The 17,227-nt window shown below is 56.2% G+C and overlaps 2 protein-coding genes across 2 annotated transcripts in view; one reads left to right on the plus strand and one right to left on the minus strand.

Annotated features, from left to right (window-relative positions):
• Positions 1-7: 7 nt before the first annotated feature.
• Positions 8-10,230, plus strand: RALGDS (ral guanine nucleotide dissociation stimulator; the record flags this gene model as incomplete). Its single annotated transcript, XM_035016575.1, has 14 exons — positions 8-218; positions 448-773; positions 1,523-1,738; positions 2,033-2,136; positions 2,505-2,589; positions 3,547-3,615; positions 4,062-4,148; positions 4,653-4,685; positions 5,011-5,132; positions 5,295-5,390; positions 5,623-5,824; positions 6,015-6,257; positions 7,400-7,514; positions 9,157-10,230. Coding segments are annotated over 14 exons (2,085 nt in total), but the record flags the coding sequence as incomplete, so codon positions are not given.
• A 6,846-nt stretch (positions 10,231-17,076) lies between these two features.
• CEL (carboxyl ester lipase) overlaps positions 17,077-17,227 on the minus strand; it is a 7,767-nt gene continuing 7,616 nt past the window's right edge. Inside the window, exon 11 of the mRNA XM_035015526.1 lies at positions 17,077-17,227. This exon is cut by the window's right edge and continues 304 nt beyond it. Within this exon, the coding sequence (XP_034871417.1) occupies positions 17,126-17,227 (102 nt within the window). The 3' untranslated portion in view covers positions 17,077-17,125.

A 17,227-nucleotide genomic window follows, 5' to 3' on the forward strand; every position in this document is an offset into this window, starting at 1 on the left:
TGCTTCCAGGGCCATCTCCTCCATTCTGGGCACCTGGCTGGACCAGTACTCGGAGGACTTCTGTCAGCCCCCAGATTTTCCCTGCCTCAAGCAGCTGGTGGCCTATGTGCAGCTCAACATGCCCGGTTCCGACCTGGAGCGCCGTGCCCACCTTCTGCTGGCCCAGCTGGAGCTCGCAGAGCCCACGGAGGCTGAGCCCGAGGGTGAGAAGACCGGAGGTGGGTGCCTGTGGGTGTGGGGGAAGGGTCGGGGCTGGCCCCACAGGGAGGAGCCCCCAGAGCCTGGTGTGGGGCCTGGAGCAACGACTGGGCTCAGAGCGCCCAGCGGGTGGACTGCGGTCGGGGAGACGCCCCGGGGAGGGCTCCTTCCTGGCTGCGGCTTCTCTGAGAGGCCCTGGGCTGGGCTCTGTCTCTTCAAAGGCACATGAAACCTTCTCTCCTCCTATAGCTTTGTCACCTGCTCCAGCTCCAGCACCAGTTCTAAAAACAGCTCCAGAACTAGAGCCAGCTTTAGCAGCAACTCTCCTGCCCACTCCAGAGCCAGACGCGGCTCCAGAACCAGCTCCAGAGCCAGACGCGGCTCCAGAACCAGCTCCAGAGCCAGACACGGCTCCAGAACCAGCTCCAGAGCCAGACACGGCTCCAGAACCAGCTCCAGCACCTGAGCCTCCCTGGCCTTCACCTGTGGCTGCAGAAAATGACCTGAATGAGAAGCCTCACCTCTTGGCCTTCCCTCCCGACCTGGTGGCAGAGCAGTTTACCCTGATGGATGCGGTGAGCACTGTCCCCAGCAGGGCGGGGCAGGGGTGCACCTTCGTCTGGCCTCTGGTCCCTTCCCTGCCGTTCCCCGGTCCAGAGCTGATGTGATGTCCTGGTCCATATCCCAGTTCCACCAGGACTCACTGTGGGCTCTCCGGACTGTGGACGTAGAGATGGGACCCTCCCCACCCCAATCCTCTGCACAGCGACTGTGGATTACATGAGGCGGGACAGTTGAAGGCTGGGTGGGGCCTGGGGGAGTGGAGCTTCCTGAGGTACATCCAGCTCCACGGGTCGGCCCCCCAGCCTGCCAGGAGGCCTCACCAGCCTCAGCACTTATTAGGTACCTGCTATGTGCTAAAGCTTATGGCAGGCAGCAGAGCCCATAGCTGTTGCACCCACATCTGGATGGGGGCAGTGTGCATCTGGATGGGGCAGACCTGAGGCCCGATGGGGGAGCTGGAAGTGCTGCCTGGTAGGCACAGCTGGGAGCCTCCTTCTGGCGCTGGGAGTTGGTGAGGATGCGCTGCTGAAATGCCACTCTCTTTGCTGCGTTGTGTCGTCCCGGGTCACTCATGCGCCGGGCACGCATGGGAGGCAGAGAACAAAGCCCAGAGTCGCACACACACCCCAGCCTTGCGAGGCTCAAGCCACGGCCTTAGCTTCCTGAGCTCAGCTCTGGCCAGGGACCCTGCCTGGGACTAGGGGACCGTGGATGCTGAGCTGGGGTGTGGCAGAGCCAGTGACGCTCCCCCAACCCCCAGGAGCTGTTCAAGAAGGTGGTGCCCTACCACTGCCTGGGCTGCATCTGGTCCCAGCGGGACAAGAAGGGCAAGGAGCACCTGGCTCCCACCGTCCGTGCCACCGTCACCCAGTTCAACAGCGTGGCCAACTGCGTCATCACCACCTGCCTGGGGGACCGGAGTGTGACGGCCCGGGACAGGGCCAGGGTGGTGGAGCACTGGATCGAGGTGGCCAGGGTACGCCTCTGAGGGGCCCTGGGGAACCCCTGTCTCACTTCATCTGCCCTCGGGGTGGTGATTTGTGGTTCTAGGCCCCGCAGAGACCGCAGGCCCTTCCTTCTTCCCAGGGGAACCTGGCATCCTGCTGCCCGGATGCTCACTCCCCCGGAACTTCCTCCTGTGGGTTGAGCTCAGATCCTCCTCTCGCGAGTGCTGCTTACCCAGGCTCCGCAGGCAGCCGTCTCCCCCAGGACGCGAGGTCCCAGCCACGGGGACTGCAGCCACACCTCAGCCCTTCTGTTCCTCCCCCAGGAGTGCCGCGTCCTCAAGAACTTCTCGTCACTCTACGCTATCCTGTCAGCCCTGCAGAGTAACTCCATTCACCGGCTGAAGAAGACGTGGGAGGAAGTTTCCAGGTGGGCCGGCCTCTCTTGGCAGGAGCTCCAGGGGGGGACCCGGGACCTTCCAGGAGGCAGCGAATCCTGGGTCAGGCCTGCTGGCGGGGCCTCCGAGGGTCCATTGGCCTTAGGCCAGCAGTGCTGCCTTAGGACTCAGTTTCCCTATCTGTCAGCTACTAGATTGAGCCACCCTGGAGATTTTCCTGTGTTTACTGGGCAGCCACCCACACAGAGCTCCCCTGGGAGCCGCAGAACGCTGAGGGCCCAGCAGGACCCTGTGTGAAAACCACCCATCCGGGCAGCTCAGGGTCTTGGGCTCTAAAATAAAATGGATTAGCACGCACATCCGTGTGTGCCATTCCCAAGTCTGTCCGTCCTTCCCGCAGGGACAGCTTCCGAATCTTTCAGAAGCTGTCGGAGATCTTCTCAGATGAGAACAACTATTCGCTGAGCAGAGAGCTGCTCATCAAGGTAAAGCCGGGACAGAGGAGGGAGGTTCTCAGTGAGTTTCTTTGAAAAATTCCAGTCCCATCTTGTCTGGACTCTGGGGAGAGTGGGATCTTTTTGGTCCATGGCCGGTGGGGGGCAGTTTGGGGAACAGGAGGCCCTGGTAATGAGATGGTGTGGGAGCAGCTGGGGCGTTCCAGATGGGATGGGTGAGCTGGCAGGATTAGCAGGTCTCCTGCCTCCTCCAGGCTGGTGGGTGGATGGGGCCAGGGGTGCGGGGCTCCTTCTGTCTGCACTGCAGCTCCAGGGGAGAGCCCCCTGCCTGCCTAGGGATGGGGTACCGCAGGGGGAGCCAGAGGCCACATCCCAAAGGGGCTGCCCAGCCTTGGGTCCAAATGAGCAGACCCAGGAGGCGGTTCTGGGTGCACTGGGGGGTTCCTCGCTCTGCCCGGGGCCAGACGCCACAAATGGATCCCAGGCAGTCTTGGGCTCTCGCCACAGGGCCTCACATTCGCCAGACCACCAGTTAGTGGGAGCAGGTCTCCAGCCGGGAGGGAGGAGCCCACTCTCCTCTGAGTCCTTCTGGGACCTCGGGCAAGTCACTGCCCCTCTCAGAAAATGGAGGAATGATGAGCCTAGGGTCCCTCCGGGCTCATGACGCATGGGGAGGCAGCGAGGTGCAGGGAGAAAGGGAATGTGCGTGAGTTTTGTGCAGAGCCCCCACCCCGGAGTGGGCGAGGGTGACAGGAACAGGCATGGGATGTTGAGTCCCTGGAGACCCCCAGGAGGCGGGTGGCGTGCTCACCTGCACTTCCCAGACGAGGAAACAGGCTCAGGGAGGCCAGGCTGTTGGCCCCCATTCCCACGCCCAGGGAGCCCTGGAGCGTTTGTACTGGTGACCAAGGCCCAAGGTCAGGTCTGCTGAAGGGGAAGCTGGGGAGGAGAGGAAGGTCTCACCGACCCTGTCTTCAACGCTGGCAGGAGGGGACTTCCAAGTTTGCCACCCTGGAGATGAACCCCAAGAGAGCTCAGAAGCGGCCAAAGGAGACGGTGAGTGTGCGCGAGGCCTGGGAGAGGCAGGGGACAGGCCTCCCAGTGAGCACAGGGGGGGTCGCCCCCAGCCCTTCCCCGCCCTCCCTGCTGCAGTACCTGACCTGCCATGTAGACCTGAGCTCCTCTGGGCCCGGGCAGGGACGCGGCCTGACCAGCTGCTGTCGTGACGGTGCTGGTTACAGCCACCAGAGCAAGGGCCTGGGAGAGCCAGGCTCGGGGTGGGTTTAGGGGTGGGGAGGGTCCAGGAACCACAGAACTTTGGTGATTTACCAAATACCGGGCCTGGAAGGTGACTGGGGGAGTTTGGAGTCCGTGGCCGCTAGGAGGGAGTCTGGGAGAGACAGCTGAAGGTCCCCGAACTGCTCTGAGCGGGAGGCTGGGGTGGAGGCTGAGGCTGAGGGGAGCCTTGGTTCTGGCTCATCAGCCCCACCCCCATGCCACAGGGTGTCATCCAGGGCACCGTTCCCTACCTGGGCACGTTCCTCACAGACCTGGTGATGCTGGACACCGCCATGAAAGACTATCTGTATGTGAGTGAGCCCCGTGGGCCCGGCCGGGGTGGGAGCGGGGCTGGGGTCCTGGAGCCCCGGAGGAAGACGCCCCTCACTGAGCCCTGAGGCCAGGGCACCTGCCCATCTCACCAGGGAGTAAAGAGCTAGGTGCCCAGCTGGTGAGGCCTAGAGCTGCAGGAGGCTTTGGCCCAGCGGCACGCAGCCCTCCCTCCAGCAGTGGCCATGGGCAGAGAGGGGCCGGCCCTCCAAGGTCAGGTGCGGGGTGGCCAGGCTGGGCCTTCCTGCCCCAGGCCTCAGGCTCTCCTTCTGTCCCCAGAGGGTTGGGCAAGAAGTTCCTTGAGGCTCTGCCAGCCCCCCACCCCTGCCCAGCAGCTCCCAGATCCTAGGACCCACCCAAAGCCCGGGTGCGTGCGCCCACCTGCCCCCTGGTGTGTGCTGTTGGGAGTGCAGCCTGAGAGGGCCTGAGGGGCGGTCATGGGCAGGGGGACACTATCTGATGGTGGCTGGCCGTTTGCCTTCCAGGGGAGACTGATCAACTTCGAGAAGAGGAGGAAGGTGAGCCACTGCAGTCCGTACGTGTTGGCGGGGGGTGTGGAAATCAGCCATCCGGATAGACCTCTTGGCTGCATCCCGCTTCCCGTTACATTCATGGGGAGAGTCGGATACACAGAGGAGGGGGGACCTCTCCTGCTGAAGGATGGATGCAGGAGACCAGAATCAGGGACGACTTCCTGGGAGGGGCTGTTTGGACCCAGCTCTGAGAAGGGGTGGGCCTGGGCAGGAGTAGAGAGTAGGAGGGGACCCAGAGACCCTGGGCCCCGGGGCCACGCCCAGCACCCCATCCATGCCAGCACCGTCCTGCCCTTCCCTCTGGCCCCAGGAATTCGAAGTGATCGCCCAGATCAAGCTGCTCCAGTCAGCATGCAACAATTACAGCATCGCACCCGAGGAGCACTTTGGGGCCTGGTTCCGGGCCATGGAGCGGCTCAGCGAGACGGAGAGGTGTGCCTGCGCAGGAATTGGGTGCAGTTTGGGCGGGCTGTGCTGTGGGATCTTGGTCAGCACTGGACTGACTCTGGGCATCTGGACCCGCGCTGCCAGGCAGACCGCGGGAGGGAAACTGGGTGTGCACCCCCTTAGCCTCACAGCACCTCTGTCCTGTAGCTACAACCTATCGTGTGAGCTGGAGCCCCCCTCCGAGTCGGCCAGCAACACCCTCAAGGCCAAGAAGAACACGGCCATTGTCAAGCGCTGGAGCGAGTGAGTGCCCGGGCTTGCAGGATGGGCTCCCTCCTGGCTTCGGGAAGCCTCGGGCTGGGTGTGTCTCTGTGAAATAGGGTGATCCTAAATCGATCGCTCCCGAAGCAGGGACAAATGTGGGACTGGTGATCGACCGCGCACTTGGCACAGAGCCTGGAATGTGGAGTGGAGGGGGCAGGAGTGGGATGTGTCCCCGGGGAGGCCCCCCAGATGAGCTGATCCTTCCATGCAGCCGCCAGGTCCCCAGCACGGAGCTCAGTACGAGCGGCAGCTCCCACTCCAAGTCCTGTGACCAGCTCAGGTGCGGCCCCTACCTCAGCAGCGGGGACATCGCCGACGCCCTCAGCGTCCACTCAGCCGGCTCGTCCAGCTCCGACGTGGAGGAGATCAACATGAGCTTTGTCCCGGAGTCCCCCGACGGTCAGGAAAAAAAGGTGACTGCCACACCCCTTCTCCCCAATGGCCCTTCCCCGGGCCCAGGTCCCCAGTCCCCCCCCCCAAGTGGCCAGGAAGCCCAAGCTCGTACACAGAACTCCTCGGACCCCCCACCCCACCCCGGTGCCGGGCACTGGCCTGGGCGCCCTGCAGGGTCCAGGGCTCCTGATGATCGTGCCATCCCCGCAGTTCTGGGAGTCGACCTCCCAGTCGTCCCCGGAGACCTCCGGCATCAGCTCGGCCTCCAGCAGCACCTCCTCCTCCTCAGCCTCCACCACGCCCGTGGCCGCCACACGCACCCACAAGCGCTCCGTCTCTGGGGTCTGCAGCTACAGCTGCTCGCGGCCGCTGTACAACCAGCAGGTGGGCGACCGCTGCATCGTCCGCGTCAGCCTGGACGTGGACAACGGCAACATGTACAAGAGCATCCTGGTGAGCCGCCGTCCTGTGCCCGCTGTCCTCGGGCTAACCTGCCAGGGGGTCAGGAGGGACAGACGGTCAGCGGGTACAATTGAGAAGCTTCCCTGCAGACCGAAGGCCAGGGAGGGCTTCACAGAGGAGGCGCCTGAGGGGAGGCCAGGGAGGCGGGGAGGCCCGGCAGTTGGAGGAGCAACAAGAGGCCTGAGATTAGGGGCTCAGGGTCTCGTTCTGGATCTCCTCGGAGGAAGACAGAAGCTGCCAGTGGTTGGAGCAGAGGGCGGGCAGCGGTGACTTCCCCACGGGGCGGGGCTGGGGCCAGGAGGCGCAAGGAAGCCGGTGAGGGGGCAGTGACCACACCAGGCGGGGGGCCGTGGAGGCGGCCAGCAGTGTCAGACCATGGATGTCGTTCAGGGTGAGATCAAGCCAAGGGGATTTGTCTCCAGACACTGTGTGTCCGGGGGGCTGGGGGGGACTCCCGTTCCAGAACTCACGCTGCAGAGGAGCCATTTGTACTCCCCGAAGGCCCCCCATCTGCTCTCACTGGGTCTGGTGCCCCGTGACATACTGCCCTGTGCTGAGCGTCCTTCCCACCAGGAACTAGCTTGACTGTCATTAACAGTCACCTGTATGATCCCATGTCCAGGGCCTGTCTGCATTGTGGCCTCTGGGGTTGAGGCAAGAGGGGTCGGCCTGTGCTGACCACCACTGCAGCCCCCAGCCAATGCAGGCCTGGCACAGAGGCGGCCCCTGGGCGTCTGGCCAGCTCCTCTCTTCCCTCCAAGGCTGGGACTAGACGCTGTCTCTTCCCTGGGTTCACTGATCCCATTGTCCTGCAGGGGTAGGATCAAGGGGAGCAGCCCCCAGGAGCGGGCAGGTTTCCGAGGTGGCATGGGAGGAGATGGCAGGCTTGTAGGAGAATTGGGGGGGCAGGAACAATTGGGAAAAGCCCCCCATCACTGCATGGAGGGCTCCCAGGGCAGGACGAGGTGGAGAGGCCCCACATAGACCCAGCACCCAGGCCCAGCACCCAGCCAGAAGCTGAGCTTTTGTGTGCAGTGTGAAGCAACTCCAAGGGTCTCTGGGGCTGCGCTCCGGGGGGAGAGGGGGCTTCTCCAGGCCCCTCGCCCTGATGGTCTGCCCCTTCCCCGATCTAGGTAACCAGCCAAGATAAGGCTCCAGCCGTAATCCGCAAGGCCATGGACAAACACAACCTGGATGAGGATGAGCCAGATGACTATGAGCTAGTACAGGTTATTTCAGACGATCGAAGTAAGTCAGGGACCAGGTGGGCGGGCTGTGGGGAAGCAGAGCCACACCCCAGCCCCAGGCCCAGGGCCTGCGTTCCCAAAACACAGGGCTGGGGCGGTGGGGGTGGGCGGCCTTGCGCAGATGCTGCCCGGCCCTGGGGCGGTCTCCTCACTGGCCCCTGGCATGTGCGTGCCCTTGGCTGCGTGTGAACAGGCTGTGGGAGACCTAGGTCAAAGCTAGCAGCACCAAGGAGTGAAGGGAAAGGCTTTTCTTCTGGGGCCAGGCAGCCAGATGGCCCAGCCGAGGGGCCGTTCACAGGGGCACCCTAGCTGAGATGGGAAATGTGTGCTTCAGAAAGAATCGTGCCTGCGTGGACCTGAGCCTCAAATATGTTAAAATCCACGCACATGTGACGTCTTCGTCAGCTGGGGCTGCCGTGAACACGCCACTGCGGGCTGGGGGGCTGATAGACGACTCAGATTTATCGCTCACAGTTCTGGAGGCCGCAAGTGCATGATGAGGGTGCTGGCTCGGTCAGGTTCCCGTGAGGGCCCCCCTCCAGGTGGCAGACAGCTGCCTTCTCCTTGTGCCCTCATGTGGTGGAAGGGGCGAGGGGCTTCTTTTATAAAGTGGCTGAGGCTCCACTCCCACAGCCTTATCACGGCCCAAGGCCCCATCACTTTGGGCATGCGGATTCCCACACGAATTTTGGGGGACACGAACATTCAGACCATTGCAGACACTAAGCACAGGCTATGAGGGGCCCAGCTCGGTGCGTGGGAGCTGGGAAAGCGACAGAACCCAGAGCTGGCGTTCTCTAGGAGCCGGAAAGCAGGGTTGGAAAGCTCGGGCACGGCCCTTACCTCGTCGTCTGCCAATTCCTCATCCCCACAAGGGAGATAAGGAACTAAGGGCTAATCCATACATACATCTAGGGACGTGGGGCTCTGTTCCTTCCCATGAGCTGCCAGGCGTTAACCCAGACAATTCATGGTGACCACCAGCATCCCCAGAAGTTGTTTCCTGAGCTCTCTCTCTCACCTTCTTGCACCGTTTTGTTGGGGGGGGGGGGGGGGGAGACAGGGCAGGTGCAACCCCCGTCTTACAGGACAGGAGGACTGAGGCTGAGGGCAGGGTAGGGAAGGTGAGGCAGGGGCAGGAAGCTCAGTGGGTCTAGACTGTAGCAGGCTCCTGTCCACAGCAGATGGGGGAGAGGAGGAGCCACCCAGGGGGGGCATGGATTCCCCCCTGGAACCTGGCACAGAAGCCCTGGGGCAAGGCCTGCCCTTTGCTAGGCCCCCAACCTTGGTCCTGAGTAGGGCAGGACTTAAGGGAAGTGTTCTGGAGTCTAGAAAGCTTCTTCCAGCTTGAGATCATGGTCAGTGAAGGCAGCAAGAGAGGGATGGATGGCCCTTTGCCAACTCCGGACTGAGGTGGGGATCTCTGGAGTCAGAGTCTCTTTAAACAAGGGTCATTGGATTTCCTGAGCGCCCAGCGGTCTCCTCGGCAGGTGTCATTCAGAGGGGTCATCGGTATTCCTGAGGTTGGATTGGGGGTCTCAGGTCTTCGGCTCAGGCCTGCCCTAGGGGGGCCCTCAAGTGGTGGGTGTTCTGGGAGGCCCCTGTAAGCATCGCTGACCCTCTCTCCGCCCCTCTCCCACCAGAGCTGAAGATCCCTGACAATGCCAACGTGTTCTACGCCATGAACTCAACTGCCAACTATGACTTTGTCCTAAAGAAGCGGACCTTTACAAAAGGGGCAAAGGTCAGGCATGGCACCAGCTCAACTCTTCCTCGCATGAAGCAGAAGGGACTCAAGATTGCTAAGGGCATCTTCTGATTAGTCCCTAGCACTGGCCGGCCACAGAACCGGTCTGTCAGGGGCTGGCTGGCGGGATAACCAAGCACTTAGAGACTCCAGTGGCCCAGGCCAGGCGGGCACCGTTTGCCTGACCTGCCAGCTCAGGCCACCCCCAGACTCCAGTTTCACCCTAAACCTCTCCTACTGCCGGGATTGACGCCTACTGTTTGCTAGGCTGACCTGGCCTCCCGTGGACCACTCGCTGCCTTAGGTGCCTTCCACTCTCTGGAACCAGAGGACTAGCTGACTTCTGCCAAGGAGCGCTGCCAATGGGCATGGAGCCCTGCATGCCGCTGGGCACTGCCCTCTGTGCACTTCCCTCATGCCTGCTCAGGTGTGGGTCACTGCCACCTGTGCCCATGGGCACCCACTCATCCACTGGGTCTGACCACTGCACTTCTCTCCTCATGCCCACGGGCATCGGCCTGTGCCCTTCTCGGGTCCTGGGCCCTCTTTCCACCATGCTAGCCTTTCCCAGGCTGCACCAAAGATTCCACCATCAGGGCCAACAGAGCGAGGGAGTCTCACCCCTCCCCCGCCCAACCCCCCCCCCCCAGGAGAGGAGGAGGGGGACCCTTTTCACAGATCACACTCTTCACCCGGTGAGTGAGGACGGTCTCAGCGGAGCCCCTTAGCCACTGAATCTCATGACACTGCAAGTACCATTCACCACTGCGCCCTGGGCTTCACGAGACCACACGAGATGGGGATTAGTGGGAAAGGAGAATTGGGGGAAAGGGGAGGGGTGTTGAATATTTGTATAAAAGGCAAAAACAAAACAAAAAAAGTTTACCAGTTGGGGAGGGGCAATATTTATTTGTTGTAAATAGCAAATGCTAGACTTGAATATTATATTAAAATCCAGTTTCTACTATAGCTTGAGAGTTGTGGTTTGGTTCTTTCACTTCCTGTGCTATTTAAATGAGATGCAGATTCTCACTTTCCAGGTTCAAATAGGAAATCTTGCATTGTTACCGGTTTATTTGTACACAGGAGAAGTGAGAAGAGCTGGCCACCCTTCTCTGGCTCACTTAAGGAAACATGCAAGCCTATCTTTCACAGAGCAGATGCTTGCCTCAGTGTCATTTAACTGGGCACTGAGCTGGCTCAGCCCCCCAGCACCCCTGGGATTTGAGGTTGGAGATGCTTTCACAGGGCATAGCAGCAAGCCCTGAAACTTGGGTCTTTAAAAATAACATTTGTGGGCGCCTGGGTGGCTCAGATGGTTAAGCGTCTGCCTTTGGCTCAGGTCATGATCCCAGGGTCCTGGGATCGAGTCCCGCATCAGGCTCCCTGCTAGGCAGAGAGCCTGCTTCTCCCTCTGCCTCTGCCTCTCTCTCTCTCTGACTTTCATGAATAAATAAATAAAACAAAAAAAAAAAATAAATAAATAAAAATAACATTTGTGGGGTACCTGGGTGGCTCAGTCAGTTAAGCATCTGCCTTTGGCTCAGGTCATGATCTCAGGGTCCTGGTCAGTGGGGGTCCCTCTCCCTCTGCCCCTCCCCACTGCCCGTGCTCTCTCTCTCTCATAAATAAAATGTTTTAAAAATAAAAACATTGGTGAGGGAAAATTATGGAATAAGAAGCTCCAGGGTCAGTCTCTCCATGGAGACCATTAGGCTAGGGGGAGAAAATGATCAGAATGAACCATCTGGGGACTCTGGAACCTCATCCAACACAACAGCCAGGGAAGTGCTTGATGACAAACAGAGCTGTGGGACTTCAGCAGTTAAGGGGATCCCTGCCAGGCCTCAACCTGACCAAGGCAGCAGGACAGAAGCTTCTGTCCCTGAACAACAAGGAATATGCAGAACAATATAGTTTGGAAAAGTCACTATAGAAACAAGACTGCAGTTCTCAAATGACGGAAGTAAGCCCAGAGGAGGGGGAGAATCTGGTTTCCAGAGTTACTACATTGTCATCCTCAACATCCAGTTCCTAACAAATTACAAATCATACAGAGAAATAGGAAAACAGTGCTGGTATGTCGGAAAAAAGAATTTGACAAACTCCCTGAGAAAGTCCAGGCGTTGAAGTTACTAATCAAAGACATTAAGTTGACTGTCTTAAATATGCTCAGTGAGCTAAAGGAAACCACAGACAGCAAAAAATGCCTAAAGGAACACAAGAGAACAATGTAAGAACAAACAGGAAACGTAATAAAGAGAAATTATGAAAGGAACCACATAGAAACTTTGGTCCTGAAAATACAACAATTGAAATGAAAAAACTCACCAGAGGGATTCAATGGCAGATTTGCACAGGCAGAAGAGAGAATTGGTGAACTTGAAGATAAAGCCATTGACATTATTCTCCCTGAAGAGCAGAAAGGAAAAAAGAACGTAGAAAAATGAACAGTCCCCTCCAGGAGTTGGTGACATCATCAAATATTAACAGCATCTACATACTGAGAATCCCAGAAGAGAGGAGCAGAGAGATTATTTGAAATAATGATGGCTAAATATTTCCCAGATTTGATGAAAGACATAAATCTACACATCAAGAAGCTCAGTGGACTCTAAGCAAGATAAACTCAAGGAGATCCACACCGAGATATGATATATGTAATCAAATTGTTGAAAGACTAAGAGAAAATCTTGAAAGCAGCAAGAAAGAAATGGTCATGTACAAGGGGTCCTCAATAAGATCAAAAGAAACCATGGCAGCCAGAAGGCAGTGGATGACCTATCTATATTTAAAGTACTGAAAGGAAAAGGAAATCTATATCCAGCAAACTATCTGTTCAGGGTGAAGGGAAATGAGGACATTCCCAGATAAAGGAAGTTAAAGGATTTTGTTATCAGTAGACCTGCCTAAAAGAAACCCTACAAGCTAACCCTTCAGGCTGAATGAAAAAACACTAGACAGTAACTCAAAACCATATGAAAAATAAAGAGCACTAGTAGAGGTAAGTAACAGATCATTATAAAAGCCTGTAGCATTTCACTTTAGGTTTGTAAAGCCTTCTTTTTTTCTGTATAATGTATAAAGCACATTTATAAAACAGTGTAAATCTGTCTTAATGGGAACAGAATACATAAAGATATAATCTGTGACAGTAACAACAAAAAGTGGGGTTGGGAATTTATAAGAGCTGAGTGTATACCACTGAATGAAGTTGGTATTTCAAACTAGGTTGCTCTCAATTTAAGACATTAATTGCAATCCCAAAGGTAACCAATAAGAAAATCTTTTTTTAGAAATAGATACAAAAGGGAAGAAGGGACTCAAAAAGGGTGCACTTTATATAAAAATAATCAGCTAAATCCATAAAAAACAGTAATGGAGGAATTGAACAAAAAGCATATAGGACATACAGAAAACAAATAGCTAATAGAAGAAGGAAGTCATCAGTAATTAAATATAAATGGGTTAAACTCTCCACATAAAAGGCAGAGTTTGGCAAAATGGGTTAAAAAAAACCACTCCACCAATATGTTGTATTCAAAGAGACTCACTTTGAAAGAAATCTACAAAAAGTTTAAAAGTAAAAGGGTGGGGAAAGATATTCCACAAAAACAGTAAACAGCTGGGTGGCTATATTATTATCTGACAAAATTGATTTTAAGTCAAAAAGGTAACGAGACAAGGTCAGTAACACCAATAAAAATTTCCATTCATCAGGAAAAAATAACAATTGTAAACCTCCATCCCTAAAGCAAAAATTGACATCTTTGAAGTGAGTCGGAGACTTGACTACCTCACTTCCAATAATGGCTAGAAGAATTTAGGTGACAGGAAGATGACTATGGACAGAGGATTTGAACCACACTCTGTGAGACCTAGCAGACAGACACAGAACGCTTCCCAACAGCAGCAGGGCACACGTGCTTCTCAAGTGCACATGGAACATCCTCCAGGACACACCATCTGTGAGGCCACAAAACAAGTCCTGATAAATTTTAAAGGATGAAATCATATGAAGTATCTTTTCCAGTCAGGTGGAGTAGTAGCAGAAGGCAACAGCGGAAGGAACACAGTAATACTCAGAATTATGTGGAAATCAAGCAACCCATGGGTCAAAGAAGGAATCACAAGGGATGTCAGAAAATGCCTTGAGACAAGTGGAAACAAAAACACAATGTGCCGTAAGTTATGGGACATAGTAGAAGCAGTGCTAACAGCAGAATTTCTAGCTGCCAATGCAGACATTACAGAAGAAGAGAAATTTCAAATCAGTAACCTAACGATACACTTGAAAGAGCTAGAAAAAGAACAACCAAAGCTGACAAATCTTTTAGTGACACTGACCAAGGGAAAAAAAAGAGATACTAAAATCTGCAATGAAAGTGGGAACATTACTACCAACTGCACAGCGACAAAAAGGATTGTAAGGAAGTGCTATGAATAACTGTGTGACAGAGACACACACCGGAATATGATCCAGCCGTCGAAAGGGATGGAGTTCTGATACATGCCACAACATGAACGGACCTTGAAAACACTGTGATCCCACTTGAGGTATATCTAGAAATATCTAGAACAGGGAAACTGATCGGGGACAGAAAGTAGAAGAGATGACCAGGTGGGGGACAGGAGAAGGGAGACTGGGGTGTTATTGATTAATGGGTACAAAGTTTCTGTTGGGGGTGATGAAAAAGTTTTGGAACTTGATATGGTGATGTTTGCACAACAGTGTGAACGGCACCAATGTCACTGAATCGTACCTTAGAAGTGGTTAAATTGGCATATTTTATGTTGTATATATTTTATGCTGGTTTTTAAACAATAACATTTGCATTTCCTGACCCAGTATGGTGGCTGCCTTTCTACGGCTTTGGAAGAAGAGGGAAGATTTTCTGCTTGTTTTATTGGGGTTTCTGTTGACCACCCATTAGGAACTTACAGGTTTCAGGGTTAAATTTGATTTCCATCAGCATTTAGTGGTGGGGGTGGGATTGTAAACAGATCAAAACGTGCAACGTGGGTGGGAAAAGTCCAGGGGGAGGTTATTAGCCACTGGACTATGGCCGGGCAGGACTTGGCATCCTCAGTTCTCTCTAGGAGCCCATGGTCCGCTCTTTACCTGGACTGGAATCCTCCTGGCAACCTCACCATTGTCCTTAAACCTTCTTCTCCTGCTTGCTTTGAATTCAGGGGAAAGATCTGTAAAGCAGCCTTAAGGCTTCAGCTGAGCCTTATTCCATAAGCATTTCTGCTACCTATGAACGAGGATTTCCAGCCTCCCTGCAACTCCATATATAATTGATTTTGCCCAGAAACACACCAGAAGCCCCCACCCTGCCCACCTCTCTCGGCCAGACACATGGGGGCCACTCATCCTGGCTGGGGTCAGACGAATCCCTGCTGAATGCTGGTTTGTGAGGATACGGGTGCTGGGTCCTGCCCATGAAAGACCACCCCACTCCCCCTTCACTGGCCAAGATGAATTCCTGGACCATGTGGTTCTGAAGTCCACTGCATCGGGCAATCACCAGCTTATGGCCTCAGTCCTGTTGGTACCGACTTGTCCTAAAAGCTAGGCCAGAGCCCTTAGAGCTTGCAGCCCCCTGGGATGGCTGTGTTCTTTGTCCAGGTCTGTGATTTGGTTATGTCATGGAGGAGGTGGGTGGTTCGAACCTTTCCTGCAAGGTGGGTTGAAAGATGAGGCATGGGAAGGAGGGGCAGGAATCCCAAGACTGCCCACCCAAGGGCACAGCCTCACCAAGGAAATAGGCGTGTCACCAGGGTGGTAAACAGGTGATGTCCTCAGCTTCCCCAAGTGTCCTCCTTGGGCTTCACCATTGAAGGTTAACATAAAGGGTTAACTCCTGGTCCAGCGGGGCGTCTCCAGGACCCTGGACAGCTACCAGTCAGCCCCTCCGTAATTAGAGTTGACCCTTGAGCGAACAACACCGGTTTGAACTGTGTGGGCCCCCTTCACACGGGTTTTTCTCCCTACGGTCCAGGACTGTAAATGTATTTTCTCTCCCTTAGGAGTTTCTTAACATTTTCTTTTCTCTTGCTTACTTATTGTAGGAAGATAATTTATAATACATACACAAAATACGTGTTAATCATGTATGCTATCGATAAGGCTTCTGGTCAACAGTAAGGCTGTTAGATGCTAAGTTTTGGGGGGCCCAAAGTTATGGATTTTTGACTGTGTGGAGGTTTGGCACCCCTAACCCCCATGTTGTTCAGGGATCAGCTGTATTTTCAACTTCAGCCTCTGGCTACAGGCTATAAAGGCAAAAGCCCGATGAATTGTGGGATGACTCAACAGCAGCAGGTGTCCCCCAGACATACAGCAAGGCTGGCCTCCGCCAGAGAGACCTTCTCCGAGCAGCCCGGGGGCTGGGCACACACCTGGATCCCGATGCCCCAGCCATTCTGACGTGGCCAAGCCCTCCAGGGATGCGATTTTCTGAATGACAGGCAGGCACGACTGTGTTTTCCCCCAACAAGGGCTAGAAGTGCCCAATCCCAGGGCCGGTCGAAGGCACTGGGGTCCGAGAGGTTTCTCCCGCCGTGCCTCCTGAGAGCAGACAGAAACACTTAGAGAAGTCGTATGCGTACTAACGTGGCAGAGGAGGGACGCACTGTTGCATCCTTGTGCTTCCACTGGCCAAGAGCAGGGACAGTCACCGGGAGAGGCCCACACTGCCACGAGGGTCCATCCCCGCAGTCTGTGACAAGGAGCCCTCTCTTCACACCCGAGAGCCTTTGACCAAACCAGGAAACCCAGGGTAGCCACCGTGGTCACAGGCCAACCCGAGCGCACCCTGCTTCTTGGGGGGACGGGTTTGCCCCGTGTAGCTCTGCTGCGTGGGGCTGTAGGACTCGGCTCCCCAGACCTCAGTCTTCCATCTGTGGCCAGAGAGGGAAAGCGTGCTGGCTGCCTCCTGGGCGCTGCTGTCCCCAGCCCCGCCCCCACCAGGCAGAGCCGCGCAGGACTCCAGAACCTTCTCTCCTTGGAGCCCTCAGCACCGCCCCACTGAGATGAAAGAATGAGTGAGGGGTGGGGAAGACGCCCCCGCCCCCCAGCATCGTTTTGAGCACTAGCTTTGGAGTTTCATGACCTGGGGCATGTGACCCCCCTCTCAGTGCCCACCCGCTGTGGCCATGGTGACCTCAAGCTGCCTAAGCACTCGGCATGGTGTCCGATGCCCAGACTCCCAGATGTGGGAATGGCCCTGACTCTGACCTCCGCCTCCAGCCCCTCAACTCTGCCAGAGCCACCCAATGCCCAGCCCTCCTGCACCTTGTGCTTCTCACCTTCCAGTGTGATGCTCTGTTCTCTCTTCAACACGCATCCAGCTCGAAGCTGAGTCCATTTCTCCTCCCAGGCCAGGTGCCCAGACCCCAGTTAGAACACAGAGGTCGCTGCCCACACCCCAGAGGACTTGGTGCGGCTGGGCTCCACTGGTCCAGGGGAGGCCACAGCCCGCAGAGCCCAGCTCCTCTCTCACCTGTGGCCACCGCCTGCCCTGCCCCCTGGGAACCAGCAGCCCAGGGCGGAGGGACCGGCACCTGAAGCCCAGTCCTGCTCTGACACTTCACTTCTTCAAACCTATTTCCTCCTCTCTAGAATGAGGGGGCGTTCTCCAGACTTCCTGGAGCTTGAGGACTGATGGACACCATGGGGAAAGGCAGTCGGCCCAGCGCCTGGGGCTGCAACAGAGCTGAGAGCCCTGCTTCCTCCAGCTGGGGCCTCGGGAGCAAAGGAAGACGCCAGACAGAGAGAGATGAGGCTTTATTCAGGAAGAGCTCTGGAGGGGAGGTGGATCCCTCGGGTCTCACCCTATGGCTTCTTGGAGTCGAGGACATTAGAAGCCGATGACTATGGGCATCCGAGCCCCCTCAGAATCCCCCGAGGGGGGCACGGGGGTTGCATCAGAATCCCCCGAGGGGGGCACGGGGGTTGCATC

The sequence above is a fragment of the Mirounga leonina genome, unplaced genomic scaffold, assembly GCF_011800145.1.
Source record: "Mirounga leonina isolate KUSES-001 unplaced genomic scaffold, KU_Mleo_1.0 Mir_170, whole genome shotgun sequence".
Classification (NCBI taxonomy): domain Eukaryota; kingdom Metazoa; phylum Chordata; class Mammalia; order Carnivora; family Phocidae; genus Mirounga; species Mirounga leonina.